Below are 23,877 nucleotides of genomic sequence, written 5' to 3'. Positions count from 1 at the left end.
TGCCCCTCTGTCTCACCCACTTTAATGTATATCAGACTTTCAGTCTGCAGGGCTTTTGCTCCTGCAGAGGCCCCTGTTTAGAGGCAAAAGTCTGGAGGACCTAGAGGACGCTGTCAGAGCACTGGCGGCTGACATTTTGTTGATGGACATCTGAGACCCCCATAGAGACAGAATCCCCGATAGACGGGGTGGTGTGTGTGTGTGTGTGCGTGCATACATGCGTGTGTGCTCTTGTGCACGCTGAGAGTGGTGAGGAAGTGAGGGGAGGCCAGAGGAGGAAGACAGCAAGTCCAGGTGAGTCACACAGCCTACTTCCCAGGTCCCTCTCTGTGTCCAGGCCCAGAGGCTGGGATATTGATAGGTGAGTCCTGGAAAGTTCTGGAAGTCTTTAGATCCAGGGAGTGGCATAGTTTGAATGCATCTTAGAGAGGTTGGTGGGTTGGTCTGAACCCACTTCAATATTCTTGCCTGGAGCATCTCGTGGACAGAGGAGCTGCGGGCTGCAGTCCGTGGGGGTCATACAGAGTCGGACAAAACTGAGCACGCTCAAATTCACACTGAAGGGGAGGCCTGGGGGTGGATGGGAGGGAGAGTCGTCAGGCGGGAAGACAGTGTTAGGAGGAAAATGATGAGTTTTAGGGGCCAGGTCACACATGGAGGGTGCACAGACCATCACGTCCAGCCCCCGGGTCTAACAAGCTCTGGTCTAATGGTGGGGATGGGGGCAGAGGCGGTGAGACCTCTGAGCTGAGCCAGAAGCAGTGTACAAAGACCAGGCTGGGCTAGTGGCCAAGGGCACCCAAGAAACAGGGACAGGGACCTTGGAATGAGCCTGGAGACAGGCGGGCTGGCCCCAGTAGAGGAGGAGGTTGAGAAGCAGGTGAGAGTAGACACCATAAGCCCAGCCCTGGAGACTGAGCTGAAGCCCTCAACAAAAACCCAGTTAAGCTCCGATTCTCTGAGAGTTGTTGGGTTGGAGGGACCTCCAGTCTTGTGCATGGGAGGGATGACCAATGTTGTGAGCTGACAGGTGCTGGAGCTAGACACGCTTCCCCGATGGGGCAATGGCCCAAGCTAACAGGGTGGCATAGAATGAAGGACCCTCCCCACTCCACCTCGCCTCCAGCCCCCGGACTCTGGTCCCAGGAGGAAAGGAGAAAGATTCTGAGAGGGACTCAGTGGGGGAGGGTCTTGTCTGCCTAAAGGTCATAGGGACCAGCGGGGTGGGTGGTCCTTGAGGTCAGAGGCTGCTAGAGTGGGGCTTCCCAGGTGTCACAGTGGTGAAAAAGTCCGCCTGCTAGTGTAGGAGATGCCCACTCGATCCCTGGGTCAGGAAGCAGCTGAGCACACACACACAGCACACAGCTGCTAGAAGTGGGTCCCCGGTTGTGTCCAACTCTTTCCAGCCCCATGGACTATAGCCCACCAGGCTCCTCTGTCCGTGGACTTTCTCTGGCAAGAACACTGGAGTGGGTTGCCACTTCCTCCTCCAGGAGATCTTCCCGACCCAGGGATCGAACCCGTGCCTCTTACATCTCCTGCATTGGCAGGCGGGTTCTTTACCACTAGCTCCACCTGGGAAGCCCCAGGGAGGAGGGAGAAGGAAATGACGACTTAGAAGAGGCCATTTACACTGGAGAAGAGAAAGTTGCGGGATCCATGTGAGCAGGAGTGGGCATTGGCTTGTTCCGTGGGTAGAAGTTAGAGAGGAGGGTTTTGAAGCAGGACCTACTGACTGGAGATGTCAGGGGAGGACTGGCCACCTGGTGGGCAGTGAGCGAATCCGGCCTGGGGGTGCTCAGGTGTCCAGGGCCACTGACCTCCTGGGGATGCTCTTAGGGCTCTCGCATTCCCAGGGTAACAGGGGACCAGCTTTCTAACTCCAGTGGATTCTGCATGCCTGACCTGGCCTCACAAGGACCTTTAGTCCTTCTTCCCCATCCTTGGGCTCTAGAAGCATAGCATGGCTTATGTGAAGTGATGTCACCGACTCCGAGGGCTCCCACAGGCCCCTACACCTGCACTCACACTCTCTTCCCAACCAACAGGTCATCGGGTGTTGTAGCTGCCACCCTGCACCGTAATAGAGCTCTGGGCTGGCCGCCGCATTGGCCTCACCTCTGCCTCTGTCCACCCTGTAGAGGCAGGACTTGGCTTTGAAGGTCCTGGGATTTCTTTCTTCATCCTAGAAACATGTAGAGATAAAAGCCTCTTTGTCTTTCCTACCCCCTCCCCTGAGACCCCTCTCTCCTGCTTATTCCCAGCACCTTCCATTATCCGAGTCTCAGGTACACCCTTGGGAACCATTTCCAGGCACACAGGCGTCTGTCTGGCTTGCACAGAGCTTTCAGGACAGAGGTCCCTGCTGTGCAACCCAGCAGGGGGAGGTCCCACCCTTAGACCTCCCTGAAAGTGGTCTGGATGCCTGGGGAGCTTTGTCCTGTCTCACTGGGGCTGGCCCACATCAGGTCAGCATCCTCTGCCCAGAGAGAACACCACACTGCAAACCATCATTCATGACTCCTGCTGCCAGCCAAGATTGATTTTCAGTCACTTCTTGGCTGAAACTGTTAGTTATCAGTTCCTTGTGTTCTCCATTCCCAGCTAGAACCGAAAAATTCTCGCCTCTTATTTCCTCTTTTTATGCATTTAACTGTCCGGCTGGTGATAAATGGTCAGCAGACTTCCCTTGGCTCAGCCTGTGACTGTGTGGGCTTGGTACTCAGGGCCTCCTGTTGGCGGGAAATGCGTAGTCAGCTCTGCTGGAATCTGGGAGGGCTTGATGGAGCAGGTGGCTGCTTTAATGCAGTGGGTCTGGGGCGCCCCACCTCCCTGCCCCACCCCTCAGAATTTGGCCCCCAGTACCAGGCTTCCCAGGTGGTGCTAGTGGTTAAGAACTTGCCTGCCAGTGCAGAAGACATGAGACACAGGTTGGATCCTTGGGTTGGGGAGGTTCCCCTGGAGAAGGAAAGGGCAACTCACTCCAGTATTCTTGCCTGGAGAATCCCATGGACGGAGGACCCTGGTGGGTGGCAAAGAGTTGGACAGGACTGAGCAACCGAGCATGCACACACGTACGCACGGAGCAAACTCCACCCTAGAAAGGATGGGAGAGGTTGTGGGGAGGGTGGTGGGTGGGCCTGGGACGTGGTCCCAAGAGATGTGATACCCAGGGGAGTCTGCGGTCTATAGTCTCCCCGGGGGATGACCCACACTCTCTCTCCTCTGGACTGCAGGAGGTGGACATTTACACGGTGAAGACGGAGGAGCTGTCCTTCACGTCCGCCTTCTGCCTGCAGGTACAGCGCAACGACTACGTCCACGCCCTGGTCACCTATTTCAATATCGAGTTTACCAAGTGCCACAAGAAAATGGGGTTTTCCACAGGTGAGCCTCCTGCTGGCCTTCCAGACCCACCCGGCCTGGTGCCCAGGCTCTGTGGGACGTGACCTCCCCAGCCTGGACGTGGGGCAAGGGCCGGGGGGCATCAGCCGGGGATCCTCACTTGGCACCTCGCAAGCCTCTCCAGTCCTGGAGGAATGGCACGTTCCCCACAGTTCAGGCTGCTAGAGGAGAAGGTAAAAAACTGTAATGGCCATGGCCAGAGCTGAGAGTCAGTGTCGGGTGGGCAGGGGCAGGTGTTGGGGCTGCCTTTTTGAATGCACGCTTATTCATTTAGTGTTTCCTGAGCACCTCCTGTGTGCAGGAGAGGTTACGGAGGGGATTGAGACTTCCTTGTGGCAAAGAGCAAGCAAGAGACTTACCTTAATTCCTCACAGAGGGCTTCTTCCGGAGTCAATGTCTCCTGACCACCAAGACCAGGGTCCTCTGGTCTTTATCAGCCAGGCCAGCCCTGGTGCCTCCTCATCCCGGGAAAACCAGAGGACTCCAGCCCCGGTTATTAGCAGCTGCTCTGCCTCCTTTAGGAGAAGCAGACCAGTTTATCTTCTCGGTTTGGGGGAACAGCATGCAGCGGGTGGGATATTTCACCTGGATCTTGAAAGATGGGTGGGACTCAGCCTTTCAGTGGGGGAGGGGGGTGCACTGAGGCTGAGGAGGAGCCTGCTGGAGGGTCACGGCTGTGACTGGAGGCCAAGGGTGGAGCCACAGGGCTTCCATCCCCGGGATTGCCTCCCCCAGGGCCCGCCCACCCTGCTGCCGGAGATGAGAAAGTCAGGGGGCAAGGATTGTCTGGAAAGAGTTCTGTGTCTCTAACGCCTGGGCTCTAGCCCTGTATAGCTAGCTCCCAGCTGCGGTCTGTCTTTCCCTGAGCTGGTCTGTTTCTGGTGGATGTCAGCGTAGGGTTTTGGTCCAGCGTGTCACGGATGTCTTGCCATCTTTACCAGCTGGCATGGGTGGGCGGTCGGGCTTACTCAGACCCTCTGCACTCTGATCGCCGGGGAAAGAGTATTTCCTCTTTGTGTTTAAGGACCCCAGATGTGCAGAAATAGATTGATCCTAACTTGTGGCTCATGACATAGTACTATGACATACTACCACTCATGGTTCACTTTTTGCTTATGTTTTAATTAACACAACAAATGCTTGTGAACTTGCCACCTAGCTCAGTAACTAGATTGTAAATGAAGTATTATTAATTCGAATGAAATAGTGACTAGAAGTAAGTTTATTAGTAGTAGAATGTGAATGTATTAGTTAATATCAAGAGATAAAATATTGTTAATTAGAATATAAATATTAAACTGAAATACATTATTAACAAGCATAATACAATAAGGTTTATAATTACTAAATGTAAGTCAATTAATTCAGGAGGCTTCCCAAGTGGCTCAGTGGTAAAGAATCTGCCTGCCAAGCAGGAGACATGGGTTCGCTCCTGGGTCGGGCAAAGCCCTTGGAGTAGGAAGTGACCTGCTCCAGCATTCTTGCTTGGAAAATTTCATGGACAGAGGAACCTAGTGGGCTAAAGTCCACGAGGTCACAGAGTCGGACATGACTGATCACACAGGCGATTAAATTAATTCAGAGTCCCCTTATCCCACTCCCCACATCGCCTCCAGCTGAACATTATCCTGAATTTTGGGTTAATTATCCCCTGCTATTTTTAAAAAGTTGTTTCATGTGTATGTGTAGACCTAAATAAGGTGTTTTTGGTCTCAGCTAGCTTTGAACTTGAGTTGAAATGCAGGTTGTTCTAAGTGGTTCCTCCCCATGGGCCCCCAGGGGCTGCAGCTGCTCCAGGAGACACTGGAAAGCACATCACGTTGTGCAGCTTGGAAACCATCCCTGCTAACGGCTCTGCCCGTGTCTTCCCCTTGAAGCTCTGGGCAGAAGCTGTTGCAAATGGGCACAGCCACTCAGAGCTCTGGGCTGTGCCAATCAGCCGGCGGGCCCAGCGGCTCTGCCCCTTGGACATATGCTCTGCGGGTGGGGTAGGAAATGTGAACTGGGCCCCTTGGGGAGACTGTGTGGGTGGACGGGCGGTACTGAGTAGAAGCAGACTTGGGGTTAAGTACTAGCTTTTCCAGGAACCAGTAAGGGAGGGCAGCGGGCAGTGGAGATAAATTTGAGTGGGTCCCTTTCTGGGCCTTGGGCGCATAATGAGTGAAATGGCCGGATGGACTCAGTGGCCTGGCATCCCCTTTCCCAGCTTGGCTTCCCTGTGACACCAAGTCAGCTCCTCAGGTCAAAGATGCTTCTTCATGCAGTTTTGAATTCTCCAAAACACTGTGAAAACCCTAGGGAATAGAATTACAAATTTACAGCTAGAAGAAGTATTAAATTCCAGAAAGAACTACCATCCCCTTAACCACTGGAAAGAGACCAGGAGGCAGGATTCCACTCTGTCTCCAAAAGCACCAGGAAAAGTCTTCCTGTGAAAGGGCCCTCTGTTCGTACCCACTGGCCCCTGTATGCCCCACTCCCAGCCTCTGTGACAACCAGTCACAATCCCCACTGGATGTTACGGCCAGTTACCCGAGTGTCTTCTCACTTAGGTTGTTGGATCTCATGGGGCAAGGCTGTACTGGCTGCTGTTCCCCACTTTTAGGACCACGTCAAGCAGACGATAGGCATCCTGAGTGGATGTCTGCTGAGTGAATGAGCAAACATATTAATGAGTGAATAAATGACAGTATCATCATAACAGAAATTTAAAAGCCACTGACATGACCTTGACGGTTATCGTTGGGGCGAGGAGTGAGGGAAAGGCCTGTTCACTGACCAACTCTCTGGATGTCGTGGTCCATAGTGATGCTGAGTTCTCACCCTTGGGCCCAGCAACTCTCTGGGGAATCAATCCTAGAACATTCCAGACCAAGACAGTGTGGCAGCCCTGCTTTATAAGCCAGAGCCATAGTTGTTGGATAAATGACATGATATACCATTTTCCACAAAGAGTAAATGACCACCTAATGCAATGGCTTAACAATACCCTGATCTGGGCCTGATATGTTATATATACATACATACATACATACATACATACTTACATACATATATACATATATATATAAGGTGACCATGCAATTCATCTTTCAAGGACAGTTTGAGAGTAAAGAGGAGAGCTCTTGGTAGTTACACTGGGAACATGGGCCTGGGTGCAACAGGAGGTGGTCACATTCAATGTGTCCTACCCCCCTTCCTGTCTTCTAATCCTCACCGTCCTTCATGAGATAAACCTTCTGCAGATGTAGAGCATGAGTGCCAGGGTCACAGTGCAGAAGAAGACTGGACACTGGGCCTCTTGTTGCCTCATTCAATGTCCTTTCCACTGACACCTACCCAAAAGATGTATAGGATATGAAGGACTGGGTCTGCACAACCATTGCGGCCTTGTTTGTTTATCTACACAAGATATTTACATCTTGGCAAACCTGCCCCCTTCTCAGACCCTAGAATTACTGATTTCAAACCCCTAGGACCAGAGTCAAAACATTTACATTGCAATCAGCTTCTCCTGGAAACCCTGATGGAGACCCCAGATTGAAAAAACTGCTTTAGACAATGAGTCTGCGGACCCATCACAGAAATGAGATGTTTGGGGAAGTTCTTAACCTTTTGATGTTGATGTTGAAGGAAAAAAAAAATCCCTTTCCTGCAACTCAAGGCTGGCACATTTTGGGGGGCCAGCATCAGAGGTGGATGGTCTAGGCTTGCTGGCTGGCAGATCTGAGTCAGTGAAATCTCTGGGAGTCTCCAAGGGCATCTGATTAGGAGACAGAAGGAAGCTGCTGGAATCTCCTTGCCTGAAGGTCTTTAAGAACAGGAGAGGCACCTGTCTGGGCTGATGTGGGTGGTGGTGGGGGCGAGAGTGCTGTCAGTCATTCACTGCCACTCTCCGCACACCCCAGAAACTATCTTTTGACAATTTGTTTAGGTGCCGTTGGCAGAGAAGGTACTGGGAACAGCTGGACTTTGCCCATGGACAGCAGTATGCCTTGGAGGCCAGGAAGGCTGGATGTGTTTACAGATTCACAATCTGAGCAGCACAGACTCCATGTTCATGATCCTCCTTCAAGCCTTTCCAAGTGCTCAGGCTGCTTCCCCTCTCCATGACCTTGATTTTGCATTGATTTCCCAAATGCATCGAAGGTTACTCAAATCTGTATTCAAACCACTGACATTTGATCAAGCCAGTCTATTACGAAGGACAAAGACAGACTCTTCACCACCATTAAAATAGATCCTGAGGGTTGAATGATCTTGATCCCACTGGGGGTGCAATAAATCTCCAGGCAGGCTGTGTGTGAATTCCTTCAGGTTGGACCACCAGTGGCCAGTATGATTGAGGGACAGCCCCAATTCTTCCTGCGAATTAAAACTCTGCCTTCTGATGATGCCCAGGGCTTAGCCTTTGTTCTGTCTCCAAAGCCATCCATAAGGCCACAGACTTTTCAGGTGACAGCCTCTGAAGTATTTGAAAGTCACTTACTACATCCTCCCCAAGGCTTTCCACCTTTAGCTCTGGTTGTAAGCAAAGAGTGAATCAGTGTTCATGAGTCACACCTCCTGGTGGAGGAAGGTAAGAGCCTACAGGACAAGAGGAACTCTTTGGTTCCAAAGTCTCAACTTTGGTGAACATCCCTGGGTACCTTGAAGCCTCACAATAGACCCCCTCTGGCTTCTTACTATCCGTCATGTATTAGATGCTCACAGACCTAGCAAGTGTGGTGATGGGCTCCAAGGGTATAATAGTAATAGTCCATCAGACCCCTGTCCTGATGGAGGTTGCAGTCTTGCGGAGACTACAGAAAGTAAAAAGAGACAGAGATGGTTATGCAGCCGTGTGACTATTACAGTAATCACACGGGCTCAGGACACCCTTAATCCAGCTGGGTGGTCAGGTAAGGCTCTCCTGAGAATTGACCTTGGAGGATGAGGAAGGGAGAGGCTGGTGGTTAGAGAGGGAAGAGTGTCCCAGGGGTGGCAGCTGCTGGGCCAGGACCCCTCATCTATTCGTAGAATTTGTCATGAGCCCAGAGGATGGATGGGATTTCACGGGAGGTACAAGTGTCAGTGTGGCTTTGGTTCATGCATGAGGTGTGAGCTGTGGACCAGCGTTGGGTCCGTAGAAGGAGAATCATTCTGAATTTTTATCCTATCTAGGTGGGAAGGCTCAGCTAAAACCCCACGGCAGGCCTGAGTCAAGGGTAGCAGGATGGGTTATAGCAGGGATCCCCAACTTCTGGGATGTAATGCCTGATGATCTAAGGTGAGCTGATGTAATAATAATAGGAATAAAGTGCCTAGTGAATGTAGTGCACTGGAATCATTCTGAAACCATCCCCCCACACCCAGTTTGTGGACAAATTATCTTTCACAAAACTGGTCCCTGATGCCAAAAAGGTTGGGAACCACTGATCTAGGACAGAGAGGCAGGCTGAGAAAACTGTTTGTAGGGTTGGAATATCCATGAAATTGGGGAAACTGGTTTAGCCATGGAGTTGGAGTGAGTGGTGTCATTTAACAGGAGACTGGATGGACTGCCCTCCATATCTCTTCCCTGAACCTGTCTGCAAGTCTTCACTCTGTTGAACCAATGAAACAGCAGCATTTTCAGATTCATTTGTGTTAATACCACCTTTGGTATGACCTTGTAATGTCAGTTTGTTTCTCCTCTGGTTCTCCACTAAGATCCTCAGTCTGGAGGGCGTGGGGAGTCGATGACAAGTTGAGCCCCTGGGCTGAGTGGGGAGACCTGCCAGAACTTGGAACAGGCGCTGGCGCTGGGCACCTGACCCAGCGAGAGGGCTGGGCAGGGTGTTCAGAGTGTCCCAGAAGAAACCCAGCAGCTTCCGGGTGAGGTCCCTGCCCTTCTCGAAACATCTCTCTCTCTCTTTTTAAAAAATACTTATTTATTTGACTGCACCAGGTCTTAGTTCCGCACATGGGATCTTTAGTTGCAGCACGTAGGACCTAGTTCCCTGACTAGGAATTGAACCCTGGCCCCCTGCACTGGGGGCTTTCCTGGTAGCCCAGCTGGTAAAGAGTCCACCTGCAATGCAGGAGACCCCGTATTGATTTCTGGGTCGGGAAGATCCGCTGGAGAAGGGATAGGCTACCCACTCCAGTATTCTAGCCTGGAGAATTCCATGGACTGTATAGTCCATGGGGTCGCCAAGAGTCGGACCCAGCTGAGTGGCTTTCACCTTCCCCTGCACTGGGAGCGCAGAGGTCTTAGCAGGGGGACCACCAGGGAAGCCCCCGGAGGCATCTCCTCTGACTCCCCCTTCTCTCCCTCAGCCCCTGACGCCCCCTACACCCATTGGAAGCAGACTGTCTTCTACCTGGAAGATTACCTCACTGTCCGGAGAGGGGAGGAGATCTACGGGACTATATCCATGAAGCCAAATGCCAAAAACGTGGTGAGTGCTGAGGCAGGGGGTGGGGAGGTGTTGGGGAGTGGGGAGGTGGGGGGTGGCGCGGAAAGGAGGAGGGACAAGGAGGGGGGGGTTCCCCCACTGGCTGGCAGGGGGGAACGTTACAGGGGAGGTGGTAGAAAGGCAGATGTGGATGTGATGGCATCCTAGAAGCACCCCAACCTGGACCCCTTAAAACTGGAGAATTGGAGCCCTCCTGCAGGGTCCCCTGAGACCCTCCCAGCCATGAGGGCAGCTTCCAGCCCTTGATGAGAGGGGTTCCGTGAGCTGAGGCTGTTGCCATGGGTTTCACCTCATTTGGGATGAGCTGAGCCAGGAAACCGCTGTGTCTGGTGGCCTGGAAGACAAGTTCGCATTCCTCCAGCTGGCCTGGTGGGCTGGGCCGTGTGGTTTTCTCTGGGCCCGCCCCCTCACTCCCCAGGCCAGTCACGGGCCCTGCAAACGCCAAGGTTGGGGTGGGGGGGTGGGGGGGCGTCTGGGGCCTCTTCCTCTGAGAGGCAACCGCTGCACTCCTCCAGAGTTGAAACCGGAGGGGACATCTCTATATTCTAACAGGAAGGATTTAGGTTAGAAACCAACGACTTTCCCAAGAGGCTCTTTTCCCAAGAGCCTCTGGAAGAGGGTCGTGAGGGCTGTTTGTGGGGTGTCCTGAGCTGGAAACCCTTAGCAGCTCAGTTGCGCCCGGCCCTCCGCCTGCAGGGAGGGGCGTGGTCCCCGGGCTCCTTGGCGCTGACGCCCCGACTCCTCCTCCTTTGCAGCGAGACCTCGATTTCACAGTAGACTTGGATTTTAAGGGACAGCTGTGCGAAACATCTGTATCTAATTACTACAAAATGCGTTAGCACACGTGGGAGGCTGCAGAGAGCGAGCGAGCCAGCCCGGAAACTCGCCTCCATCTGCAGCTCGGCCACCAGGGACCCTGTTTGCAGGACGACACGATCCATCCTGGAGTGCCCTCGAGACTGGTGAACTCCGCCGGCCTCCCGAGGGCCCTGCCCCTGGACCAAGGGCCCCCAGCCCCTCGGCTCTGCTCCGGGGGGCCCTTCTCAGAGGCTCTGTTTTCCTGACCTTGAGCCACGGCCAGAGCTGCAGCCGGGCCCCGGTGGAGGAGTCCACGCGTGTCCCCATCGTCCTCCTTAACCGTGACTCTTGGATCCTCAAGTTTTGCATGCTGCAGGCATCTAGGTCTGATTGCTTCTCTAGAACCTGGAGACTAGTGTCTTTGATAGCATAAGCCAGACTCTACGTGCGTGCGGCGGTGCGCGTGTGCGTGCGCGGACAGCTTCCCGGTTAGTTACTTAACCCCGCGCACCTGTACTGTATGTGTGTGCAGATACAGTCAAGCGGCTGACGTCCGTGTTCATCACAGGAGTGTGTGTGTGTGTGTGTGTGTGTGTGTGTGTGCGCGTGCGTAGAATATATATTACTCTCAGAGGAGATCTGTTGCTTTCCAATAGAAATTTGTTTTGTGATTAGTTCTCTTCCATCCCCAGCCCTTCCCAGCTATGAAACGTTCTCTGTATTAGCTCCAGTCTCCTTTTGACTAGACTGTGGCTCCGAAGCCTGGGCATAGGACCACGAACTCCGTGGGCACTCAATAAATGCACATGAGAGTGAAAGGATGGGGTGGCTGCATTTCTGGTGCTCTGGGGACGTGGGGGAGGGGGTGCGGGAGGAGGTCAGAGGCCACAGTGGAACAGAAGATCTGATGGTGCTACTCCCAAAAGGAAGGTGGCTGCTTGGTGAGGTTGCCATGAAGTTAGGACCTGTCTGGGGGCATCTCCCCTGTGACCCTTGCGGGAAAGGGGAGGGTTCTGGAGTGCGGGTCAGAGGACATGAGCGAACATCAAGTGCTCTGGAATGGGAGGCCAGATGTAGCCTGGAGAGGGACCAAGGCCAGGGGCGAGAAAGGCTGGGAGGGTCCAGAGGAGGCAGGAGGTGCTGGCTGAGCTCTTGATTCTGGGCTCAGGTTTCTGGATGGCAGTGCCCGGGAAAATGACCACTGATTCCAGCAGTAGTGGGCCTGCCCTTTCACTGTGTGTGTGCTAAGTCTTTCAGTCATGTCTGACTCTTTGTGACTCCATGGACTGTAGCCCACCAGGCTCCTCTGTCCATGGGATTCTCCAGGCAAGAATACCGGAGTGAGTTGCCATTTCCTATTCCAGGGGACCTTCCTGATCCAGGGACCGAACCTGTGTCTCTTATGTTTCCTGCACTGACAGGCAGGTTCTTTACCACTAGAGCTTCTGCATACACGTTGTCTTCCCCGAAGCCCTGGGGGTTGAGCACAGGGCCCCCCTCACCCCTCCACTTTGGTAGCTGAGCCTCTGGGCCCCAGGGCAGGGTGGGGGGAGGAGAGGGGTCATGGAGGAGCCACCCCATCTCCAGGCCTGCTTGGGTGCCCTCTGCACCCCCTCTCGGCCCCCCCACACCCACCCTGTGCTGAGTCCTCTGCCCTTCCAGCTGGGGAGGCCTCTCTTTATAACTAGAGGCAAATACCGTGCATGCAAATCATGGAATGCTTTCATCGTATGTTTTGGACAAGAAAAATAGAGAAACCTAACTCGAGGACAACAGTGAGAGTGTTAAAAGAAGGAAGGGGGTCAAGGAAGGATGGGGGGAGGGCGGTGGTCCCCCAGAGGCCACTTGAGGGGAACCCACTGTGGTGGGAGTATTGGAGTAGGCAATCCTGTCCATCCAACTTTGGAGAATTCCATCCATGGTCCACAGAGTAAATCCTCCATGGCCACCGAGAGCCATCAGGAGGATGTGCTTCCGGGAGCTCCAGGCCTCTGGGGGCAGGCACCCCTGGCATCCCTAGGGGCCTGGAAGGGAGGCCCACCCTGAGCAAAGAACCTGCAGTCTTTCGGGCCTCTCCAGACACCGGCTGAGAAGCGGGCACCCCAGAGGCCTCCCTGGGCCCTGGATCTTCAGCGCCTGCTGCATCAGCTCCTTGGGCTCCAAGAGTGAAGCCTGGGGGACATGGAGGAGCACGTCCATAGCAGCCCCCTCCCTCCTGCCCGTGGGAGCGCTGCAGTGGGACTGCCATCTCCCCTGACTCAGTGGGGAACAAGCTGTGTCCGCTCTGAGCACGTTCTGTGGGGAATGAGGTCTCAGCTTGACCTTGGGGGTGCCGCTGAGATGCTTCACTTGTCAGACCTGTGTTCCCCAACTCTGCCTCCCTCTCTCTTTCCTTCTTCCTTTCTTCCTTGTTTTCCTTCCTTCCTTTCTCCCTCCTTCCTTCCCTTCCTTCATTCCTACCTTCCTTTTTTCTTCCATTCTTTTGAGAAGGTACAAAACCCAATAGTGACTTTCTCCGTGTCTCTCTCCTCCCTCTTGGGGGAATGTCCCTGTTCCATCCCCACCTCACCTCTCCCCAGGCCTGCAGCCGCGATGCCCCTTTTCTGGTCTGATTTGGGCTTCCTTGTACACAGGCCCCTCACTGGCTTGCTCTGAGGTCCATTGAGGTCCAGGTTCCCCACTGGACCACAAGCTCCAAGGGCAGAGACCTTTATCTTTCTGCCTGTATTTCCCCTGGACAGAGTGGGGTTGCAGGTGGGACTTCACAACGTGACAGCAGATGGGCGTGACTCTCAATACCTGCCCCAGAGTGACTCAGGGCTCCAGGCTCCCGTTCCTTCTATCTGTGCCCCTCAGGAGATGCCCCGTCTCCCCTGTGTCCTGTCTCTGCGGCCCTCCTCTCCTCCGGGCACCACTCTTAGCACCCAACCGACCGATAGCTTGCCCATTGCCGTGCCTCGGGGCGGTCCCCCCGTCAGGAGTCTGTCCCTGGCCTACTGGCCAATTCAGATCCTTGGGTTTCTGCTCTGCTTCATCTCCTATCTCTCTCTCTTTTTTTAATATTTATTATTTATTTACTTTTGACTGCGCTGGGTCTTCATGGCTCCACTCAGGCTTTCTCTAGCTGCCGGAGTCAGGACTACTCTCTAATCATGGTGTGTGAGCTTCTCATTGCAGTGGTTCGTTTTGTTGCAATGCGTGAGCTCTAGTCACACAGGCTCAGTAGCAGTGGCTCACAGGCTTAATTGCTCCTCAGCATGTGGGATCTTCCTGGACCAAGGATCGAACCTGTGTCCCTTGCATTGGCAGGTGGATGCTTAACCACTGGACCACCAGGGAAGCCCTATCTCCTATCTTTAAGCCTCAGGTCCCACACAGGGTGGGAGCTCTATCTTGTTCTCTCCACATTCTCTACGGCATGGAGGGTCCCCAGGCTGGTTTTTAATTCCCTTCCTAAAGACTGTTTTTTCTGAATCCCTGCTCCCCACCTGGCATCTTGAATGGCACCTGCCCACATGCCTTGGTTTCTGAGTGCAGCCCCACCTGTGAAGCCTCCTACCTCACCTTAGACCCTTGGGTGTGCTAGGCCCAGCCCCTCACCTGTGGTCCTGGGACCACTGAGATGAGCCTGGCTTCCTGAGGCTGGGCGCTCTGACCACAGTGGACATGCCAGCCCCATGTCCAGGGCCACACAGGCTGCTGTGGCCCTGTCCCATTGTAAACAATCAGTCCACATTCAGGTGAGACCCAGACACAACCTGTTCGGTGATCTGAGATTCAGCTGAAAAAAAAAAAAAACATGTATTGCAAAAGGCATGGGCTCCAGGCTCAGCCAGATGCTGGCAACAGAGCAGAGTCCACAGCCCTGTCCCTGCTCTCGGGGCTCCCGGTCCACACCGCCTGCTTGTCAGTCTCTAGGTGGGCAGGGCCTGCTCCCTTCTGAAAAGAAACAGGGTCCCTCAGCCACCATCCCTAACCGCACCACCTCTCTGTGACCCCCACGGTCTTGACCCCTCGGCAGATGATGTGAGCTGTGTCCGGGTCGTGGTGAGGAGGGCTGCCTCCCAAGCTGGTCCAGAAAGAGATCATGCTGAATTTGCCTGCTTCCGCAAACCCCCATGGGGGCCCAGGCTGTCATGTTCAGAGAAGGAGGCCTGGGCCCCTCTTGTATCCTGTCAAGAGATCATGTCTCACCACAGAAGTGAAAAGGGTCTTTACCAACCTCTAGGCTGCTGCCAATATCTCAGCCTCAAGGGCAGCCAGAGTCCATGGGACAGAAGAGGCCCCTAGGGTGCTGGGTCAAGGACCCAGGCCCCTGCAAACCCCTGCTCTGAAGGCAAGCATCCAATCTTGGACAACTTTGCCACGTGACAGAGGTTTGGAGCCAAACCACCCCGTCAAACCCCGGCACTGCTGCTTGCTAACTATGTGAGTCTGGGCCAGGCACTGCACCTCCCTGAGACTCCAAGGAAATCAACTGAAAGAACCGGAAAACACATCTGGAAACTGAAAGTACAATGGACATTCCAGTTATGGTTGCTATAGTAATAACATTTCTGACTGCATTCCAGCCCTGACACTGAGAAGCACGGCCAGGTGCCAGTGCCTGAGGCCTATGGGCCTCTGAAGGTCCCCGGGGAGCAGTAGGCACCGCCATCCACGGTCAGCAGCTGGCCAGATCCCGGGGCTACGGACTTAGGCCCAGGGAGCGGGGCAGCCCTGCAGGCGACATGCATGTAGACTCTTGCCTGAAGCCCTGGGCAGGAGTGGCCTGCATGGTGACTGTGCTCATTAGCCTGTTAAAGTCTTCACACATGCCTCACTGAGATCTTGATGTTCATCTGCCCATTCCCTGGCAGGCAGTGACCACCTGGCATCAAGACATGCATGGCCTTCCATCAGAGCTCAATGCTACTCTGTCTCTGAGGTGTCACAGCCCTGCCTGGGCTGCTCTTTGCAGGCCCCCGCTTCTGGCTCTCTACCTGCATTTCCAAGACCCTCCTGGAGACGCCCCTGGCCTAGGGTTTGGTTTGCATGGAGAAGAGCAGTGGGAACCTGAAGCGTCCACTTCACCTTGGAATTCTCCTCACACTGCTTCCCCCAGGAAAAGTCATATTTGATTTGGGTCAATAATACAAGATTCTATTTTGGGGGGGCTCCAAAATCACTGCAGATGGTGACTGTGGTCATGAAATTAAAAGACGCTTGCTCCTTGGAAGAAAAGCTATGATAAACCTAGACAACATATTAAAAAGCAGAGACATTACTTTGCTGACAAAGGTCCGTCTAGGCAAAGTTACAGTTTTTCCAAGAGTTATGGATGTGAGAGTTGGACCGTAAAGAAGGCTGAGAGACGAAGAATTGATGCTTTCAAACTGTGGTGCTAGAGAAGATGCTTGAGAGTCCTTTGGATGGAAAGAAGATCAAACCAGTCAATCCTAAAGGAAATCAGTCCTGAATATTCATTGGAAGGGCTGATACTGAAGCTCCAATTCTTCGGCCACCTGATGCGAAGAGCCATCTCATTGGAAAAGACCCTGATGCTGGGACAGATTGAGGGCAGGAGGAGAAGGGGGTGACAGAGAATGAGATGGTTGGAGGGCATCATCAACTCAGTGGACATGAGTTTGAGCAAACTGCAGGAGATAGTGAAGGACAGGGAAGCCTGGTGTGCTGTAGTTCATGGAGTGGCAGAGTCGGACACAACGTAGCGACTGAACAAAAACAACAAATAATATATCAAGTTGGTGTAATGGGGTACCATTCTCTTTGATGGCCAGAGTTAGAGGCTCAAACGTGCATTCTGGAGACCAGCAAAAGCGAGGAGGTGGGGACCAACGAAACCCAACAACCCTTTCTTGACTGCGTAACAGCCACAGAAATGCTCCAGGGTTGCCTGGCTACCCTGAACAGGAAATAATTGGCTCAATCCCCCGCTGTCTTAAATCATCATTAATGTGACAGAAGCATGTACCACCATGACGTGGTGAGTCAGAAGAACAGACAGGAGGGTCCTCCCTCGTGCCCAGGGCTGGAGTGGGCCTCCCAGGAGAACACCCGTGCAGGGAAGAAGGCATGGTCTAGGAATCCTGTTGTTCAGTCACTCAGTTATGTCCGACTCTTTGCAACCCCATGGACTGCAGCACACCAGTCTCCTCTGTCCTTCACTATCTCCTGGAGTTTGCTCAAATTCATGTTCATCGAGTTGGTGATGCCATCCAACCATCTCATTCTCTGTTGCCCCCTTCCCCTCCTGCCCTTAATCCTTCCCAGCATCAGGGTCTTTTCCAATGAGTCCTGTGTGATCACCAAATGTGGAAGTCCTGCCTGAGGGGTGGGTTAGGGAGGGAGATACACTCGTGCCTGTGACCTGGGGAGGCTGGCCGTGGCTTCCAGGTCAGGCGTGGGTGCTGGGCCATCCTGAACACAGTGGCTCCAGTCCTGGTCTCAGTTGGACCCAGGAGAGCTATGCAAGGAGTCTCTTCCAACTTTCTTGTTCCATCAACTTTTGTCAGTCCCTGCTGTGGAGTAGATGCCAGGAGGAGACTCTCCACAAGGGTGATACATACTATGAGGGAGTAGAGACTGTTAGGAGATCAAGAGCCTCTCTGAAGACACGACTTGAACGGAAACTAGAAAAAGCAGAAGAGGAGGGGATAGTAAGGTAGAGGATGCGGTTGGCAGAAGTGACACCTGCTGAGGCCCCACCCAAAGGTGTCCAGAGAGGGAGGCTCATTTGAAAAGAAGAGGAGAGACAAGGGAAAAGTGAAGACTGGGGGAGCAGGGAGAAGGGAGGCCTGGGATGCAGCCAGGGTCCACGGTCCAGAGCCCGTGTCCCGGTCAGGGAGATGTTTTCCTCAGTCAGTGAGAAAGGCCTGGGACTTTAATCAGGAAAGTGACAGGATAAGGTTTGCAGGCCACACGTGCTCTGAAGCTAATGAGCTCAATTTGGCGGCTGCTTTCCCTGCAAAATGGCAATAGACTTCACTTATTGCCTATTTCAGAAAATCAGCTACAAAAAAGGTACCTGCATAGTACACCTGGGAGAAGCGCCCCTAGAAGCCCCGGGTGGAGGGTGAAGGGGAGGCTTCTCCGGATGCTGTGGTGGGAAATAGCAGGAGGACAGATGGCTGCCTCGTAGGACTGCCCGCTCGCCAGCAGGGAACCTCAGAGGGGCGATTGGTACAGCTCTGAGGTCGTTTGCATGCTCCTTTCTGGTGTCATGTCGTACTCTTCTCCCCACAAGGATGGCTCAGAGGATGTAATTGTCTGGGAGGCGGAAGGGTGAGAAGGGTCCGAGCCAGGCTGATGTGTGCTCTGGGATTGTTCTGCAGCTGTTTCCAGGGAACCGTGATGCTCAGCATCACTTTCCACTCACAGAAAGGACTCTCGAAGTGTCTTTCAGCGGCTCCATGGGTCATAATGGCTTTCTGACATTATGACAATTGCTTTCTGGCCACGGTTGGTTAGCTCAGCTGGATGGAGCTTGAAGCCAAAGACACAGGCTTCTCAGGCTCCTGCTCAGCTTCGCAGTCATGGATGACACCTTGAACTCCAGCCAGCCTTGGAGTAAGCAGAACTGGGGCTGCAGCCCGGCTTCTCCGGCTGACTGAACGCTGCAGTGAGTTACCAGAACTGCTGTCTCCTGGGTGGACCCTTCCTCTGTGAAATGCCGTGATGATCACACCTCTGTCCCCGACTGTTGTGAGCTGACCCGGGAACACATCCCACATGGTGAAATGGGAGCTCCCCGTTCTCAGAAATGAGGGCCCTCGACAAGAATGTACAGGAGCCCCTGGGAGGGAGAAGCCCCTCCAAGCTGAGCCTCTGTGCACAGTGGGTCAGAGTGCTGCTTCCAGGGGCCAAGGGGCCAAGGCCCACCATCCTCTGTTGCCTGGAAGTGACTCCGACAGCTGGCTTGGAGATGCCCAGATTAGAGACAAGGAAGGAGGTCAGAGCAGGGCCAGGGCTTGGAGGACCCCAGGCTGTTCAATAGGACTCAGGACTGGGGCCACCTGCAGACCTGGAGCCCATGGTAGTGGGAGGCTCCCCGCGGGGTCATCATAGAGGACCCAAGGTCCCCTAAGAGGGGAGGAGCCTGGAGCACAGTGGAGTGTGGCCTCTGGGCTGGAGCACCACATTCAACCCCCAGTTTCCCCACAACCTCCTGACTGCGTGACCTGCAGCTTCTATGCCTCAATTTCCTCCACTCACAAACTGGCGATAACCTTTCCCCTTCCAGAGATGCTGCTGGAGGTAAGTGGGAGCCATGATAGGGATGTGGTGAGTGGGCATGGGTTTACTGTCATGACTGTGGTTACAACTGTGGCTCTGACCTGGGTCCCTGAGCCCCTCCAGGGCTGGGACACACAGCCTGGCTGAGCCCGTCTGTCTCCCCGTGTCTCCATGTGCCCAGGTGTGGTACCTGCTGAATTATCAGTGTCTGGTCTTGTGTCTCCTTCGATGGTGATCTCCTGGAGGACAGGTTCTGCCTCTCATCCATGTTCACGTTCAGTGTCAGGTACAGACCATGTCCACCAAAGTTCTGCCAGGTGTTCAGGAATATTTGCCAAATGAACTGATGAAGACTTATGACCGCGAAGCTCCTGTCAGGGGCAAGCACCCATTCTTCCTGCTCTTGGCACCTGCCTGACATGTGGCCTTGAGGTCAGCACCATCCCCCTAGGCTTCTGGGTTCTCACTTATGAATGAAGGTGTCAGCCTAGAACAATCTCCAGGCATCCACCCAGCTGGAAAAGCTGTGATAACTGATTCTGCAGCTCTGTGCCTCTTATTTTGTGGCCCTCAGCTCAGAGATTTCTTTTTCTTTGAAGTCTTTATTGAATTTGTTGCAATATTGCTCCTGTTTTATGTTTTAGTTTTTTGGCCAGGAGACATGTGGGATCTTAAGTCCCTGACCGGGGATCAAACCTGCACCCCTTGCAGGGTGGAAGGCGAAGTCTTAAAACCACTGGACCACCAGGAAAGTCCCGAAATCAGAGCTTTCCACGGGGAGTCTGCTCCAGACTTGTTAGACGGGAGAGCAGATAGGCTGCTGGGAGATCAGGGGTTAGGGTGAGAAATAAAGGCTTGGGGGGGAGAGAAGTTCCCACCAGGACTATAACACAAGAATATCCCACGACTTTGCCAGCGCACAGCAGAAGGGGTGGGGATGGCCAGGTTGCCAGGTTCCTCCAGGCGCTCAGCTTCGTTATTACTCTGCGACTCTGCTGAGCCGGGACTATCTCATGGAAAATCATTTTAATAACCGAGAGAAATGGAATTAAGGATTCAGCTGCTGGCTGGCCAGGGCTGGGCCACTTGCAAAGTGGTTCACAGAGGGCGTCGCAGGAGAGACCCGTGAACTCTAAGGTGCCAGGTGGCTGGGGGTTTTCTGCACCTCAGTTGCCTGGGGCCAGGATCCTGTTTTTCTCCATCCTGAATTCCCTCAGCTGAAAGCAGCAGCAATGACTGATGGCTTCATGGCTGCAACATCCTTGTTCACAGAAATGGCCGGTAACATTCTTTGTCCCCACCATCAGGGGTAGGATAGTTGGGAAGGGAGCCAGGGATGAAATCGGAATGGGTGGAGTGCGTGGATTCGTGTGTGTATGTATGTGAGTGTGTATGTATGTGCCTCCGCATGTGTGAGAGTGTGTGTACATGTGTGTATATGTGTGAGAGTGTGTGTGTGAATATATGTGTGTGTGTGCACGAGTGTGTGAGTGTGCATGTGTATGAGTGTGTGAGTGTATGTATGTGTGTTTGTGTGTGTAAGAGTGTGTATGAGTGTGTACGTGTGTGTATGTCTTTGTGTTTGTGTGTGTATGTGTGTATGAGTGTGTGTATGTGTGAGAGACTGTGTGTGTGTGTATATGAGTGTGTGAGTGTATGTATGTGTGTTTGTATGTGTTTGTGTGTGAGTGTGTCCGCATGTGCTGTAGACCCACAGACCCAGGATGGAGGACTCTAGCATTTGAGTCCCCAACCCCCCACACCCACACCCCCCAAGCGTAGGGCTCACCTACACTGACCGTTCGGGTCTGTGATTAGAGGCCTGCATTTCTGGGGAGGTCTCAGCACCCTTTCAGGCAGCTGCTTCGCTAATGACCTGCTGTGTGGACGGAGGAAACCCTTGAAATTCTCTGGAGGAATCCAGACGGAGGTGGGGTGGTAAAGAGTGTGGAAGATGGAGACAGAGAGGCAGATCTGAGACTAGTTCACACACAGGTGGTTTTCCACTTTCTATTACTCCACACCATTGTTACTGTTGCTAATAATGGTAATATTAAACACATTTTTAAAAAAGAGCTTTTAACTTATAATTAAATGAGAATTTCTTGTGAGGGGACTGGGACAAGAGCTGGTATTATTTTTTTCTTAGTACTTACCAACCAAGTATGTTGGAAGAAATAATCCACCAGTTATGACAGGTAAAGTAACAAAATGAAACAAGAACTTTAAAATACTAGACAGATACCAAACAATAGCCTCCCCCCACCAAAGAAACACAATGATACTGTTTTAAATATTATTTTTAAATTATTTTTTAAAATAGTAAGCCAAATAAGCCTATTAAAAGAAGAATAAACAAAGATAAAGAAATAGTAAAAATAAAGACCATCCCCCAGGAGATTCAATGGGCCTCTGAGACTGAGAATGTGGAGTTGGAAGCCTGGCCTTCCTGGTGCAGCTAGGGTGGAGCGGTGGGGGGGCCGTTTCCAGGAAAGCTTCTCTTCAGATTCAGCCACTGCAATCCTTGCAAGCCTGGCCGCCTACCTGCAGGTGGAGGACCTGCTGCAGGGCCTCTTATCAAGCCTCAGAGAAATGACGTTCAGGGATTAGACAGAATATGGCTTCAATTACGGCAGGAGAAAATTGAGTTAGCTCAACCAAAGTGGGCTGAAGCCCCAGAATTATCTGGGGAAGGACTGGGGCTCCTGCTGTGACAGCATCCTGTGAGGGGCTCATGGGGGGCTTATTGGGAGCTTGGGGGCTCTGAAGGCACCAGACAGTAAGGCTGGCTGTGATCACCAGGGCAGTGGGCTGCAGGCTCCTTGTCTGTGCCAGGCAGGGCCTTGGTGAGTCCTGCTCTGGGGTCTGCCCGGCCAGGCAGGGAGTGAGCTAGGAGTGAGGGCAGCCCACCTGTGGGGTGCTCTCTCTTATCTCCTATGCATTGAGGAGGAAACCCAGACTTCTAGGGCACCCAGCCACTCTCAGGCTGCAGACTTCGGAGCCACTCAGCGAAGGGGAGGGATGGGAGATGGGCTTCATGAATGAAAACTGCTCTGGGAGGGGGCAGGAGAGGGGGAAAGGAAAGAAAGAGGACAGGGTGGGCACCGAGGAAGGGAAAATGCAGCCTCATCTGCTTGTTTGTGTTTCTTGTGTTCAAGATGCTGACTTCTAGCATATTTTTAAATCCATCAGACATGAAAGGCTGGTTTAAATAGATCTGCAGCGTGAAGCTGGTGATTTCATTTGCCACAGCAGAGGGGCTGGCAGGATGCTGGCGAGGGTCCAGGGCCTCTCTCTGTGCTGCCGAGGAAGCTATAGGAACACAGATTGGTGGCGCTTTTAGGCAGGTGCTTTCCCCGCAGACTGAGGGAGGGTGGCATGCACTGGTGGCTAGGGGAAGGTTAGCAGGAAACAGAACTAGAGACGAATTGGACCAACACGCTTCTGGTCCACGGAAGCCATCCTGACCCCTGTTGCACCTTAAAGTGAAAGTGAAAGTCACTCAATCGTGCCCAACTCTTTGCAAACTCATGGACTATACAGTACAAGGAATTCTCCAGGCCAGAATACTGGAGTGGGTAGTCTTTCCCTTCTCCAGGGGATCTTCCCAACCCCAGGATTGAACCCAGGTCTCCTGCATTGCAGGTGGACTCTTTACCAGCTGAGCCACAAGGGAAGCCCAAAAATACTAGAGTGGGTAGCCTATCCCTCCTCCAGCAGATCTTCCCGATGCAGGAATCAAACCAGGGTCTCCTGCATTGCAGGTGTACTCTTTACCAGCTGAGCTCTCAGGGAAGCCCTTGTTACACCCTATCCTACAAACTTTCACTTCAACCTCAGCTCAAAAGAATCCCAGACCCTTGGGGTTGATGGGGGTGGAAGTAGGGGCCTAGTAATTAATGGTATCTAGTTTCTCACCTGCACTCCTAAGAGCAGACCTTAACATATCCTTGAATGCCTCTCATGTTGGAGGGTTCTCTACCTCACGAGGCAGCCTGTTCCTATGCTGGACAGCAGTCACTGGGATAAACTTCCCTAGGATGAGTCACAGCCCCATGCTCTGTGCTGACTGGTTCTAACCTGGTTCTCCGTGTATGATGTCGAAGTCAGCCCCTCACCAGTGAACACAGTTCTCAGCTCCCTCCCCTACTCCAGTCCTTCTGTGCCAATTCCTAGTCTCCCTACCATAAAAGTACCCAATGAAAGTGTCAGTCACTCAGTCGTGTCTGACTCTTTGAGAATGCATGGACTATAGCCCACCAGGCTCCTCTGTCCATGGGATTCTCCAGGTAAGAATATTGGAGTAGGTACTCTTTCTCTTCTCCAGAAGATCTTCCCAATCCAGGGATCGAACCCAGATCTCCTGCACTGCAGGCAGATTCTTTGCCATCTAAGCCACCATCAAGGAAGCTCAAAATTTACTCCATAAATCTATGCAAAGCCAAAATATTTCTTGGTGCTAAATTAACATATTTCCTGCTGTAAGAATGCATATTTCCTGATGTGATGAAATTCCAGGAAAGACTAACAACTTTGCCATTCATTTTTTCTGTCATTCAACAAACTCTGGCCCCTATTTTGGGACCAGGCTATGTCTACTATTGGGATTTAGAGTATGGGGGTCCCCTTATCCCAGGAGCTGTCTCTTAGGGGGAGAAGCCAAACTCCTAAAGAGAAGGGTGTGCACGGGTGGGCAGGGGCAGCGAGGCCAGCAGAGAGGGCTGGGGTGGGGTTGGCTGGTTCCAGGTCCTTCGGGGAGGGGAGCTGGGATCTTTGTCATGGCATTTTTATGACAGGCTAATATGCAATTGAGGGTTTCTGGATGTTTCCTCCCCTTGGGGCCCTGATGCTCAAGGGCTATCAGCAAGCTTCTTTCCTCTCCTGCTCCCCCATCTCCTGACATAGCCTGAGACAATTGTGTGTCTTAGAGCTTTGGTGGTTGGCACTGGAGAGAACTAAGATTTCACCCATTCATGGAACATAAACATTTGTGAAAGAG

General features: G+C 52.9%; 1 protein-coding gene across 3 annotated transcripts in view; it reads left to right on the top strand.

Annotated features, from left to right (window-relative positions):
• PRMT8 (protein arginine methyltransferase 8) overlaps positions 1–11,464 on the top strand; it is a 71,543-nt gene extending 60,079 nt beyond the window's left edge. For 2 of the 3 annotated variants that reach the window (XM_070453163.1, XM_020869810.2), the window contains 3 exons: positions 3,237–3,387; positions 9,706–9,827; positions 10,601–11,464. In XM_070453163.1, coding sequence (XP_070309264.1) covers positions 3,237–3,387; positions 9,706–9,827; positions 10,601–10,684 — 357 coding nt within the window. In that variant the 3' untranslated portion in view covers positions 10,685–11,464. The remainder of the gene's footprint in view (positions 1–3,236; positions 3,388–9,705; positions 9,828–10,600) is intronic. The other variant, XM_070453162.1, reaches the window with a different exon arrangement.
• The last annotated feature ends 12,413 nt before the right edge of the window (positions 11,465–23,877 follow it).

Source organism: Odocoileus virginianus, chromosome 23 (genome assembly GCF_023699985.2).
Source record: "Odocoileus virginianus isolate 20LAN1187 ecotype Illinois chromosome 23, Ovbor_1.2, whole genome shotgun sequence".
NCBI lineage: Eukaryota > Metazoa > Chordata > Mammalia > Artiodactyla > Cervidae > Odocoileus > Odocoileus virginianus.
Note: the sequence above shows the minus strand (reverse complement) of the source record. Positions and strands in the feature narration are given on the sequence as shown.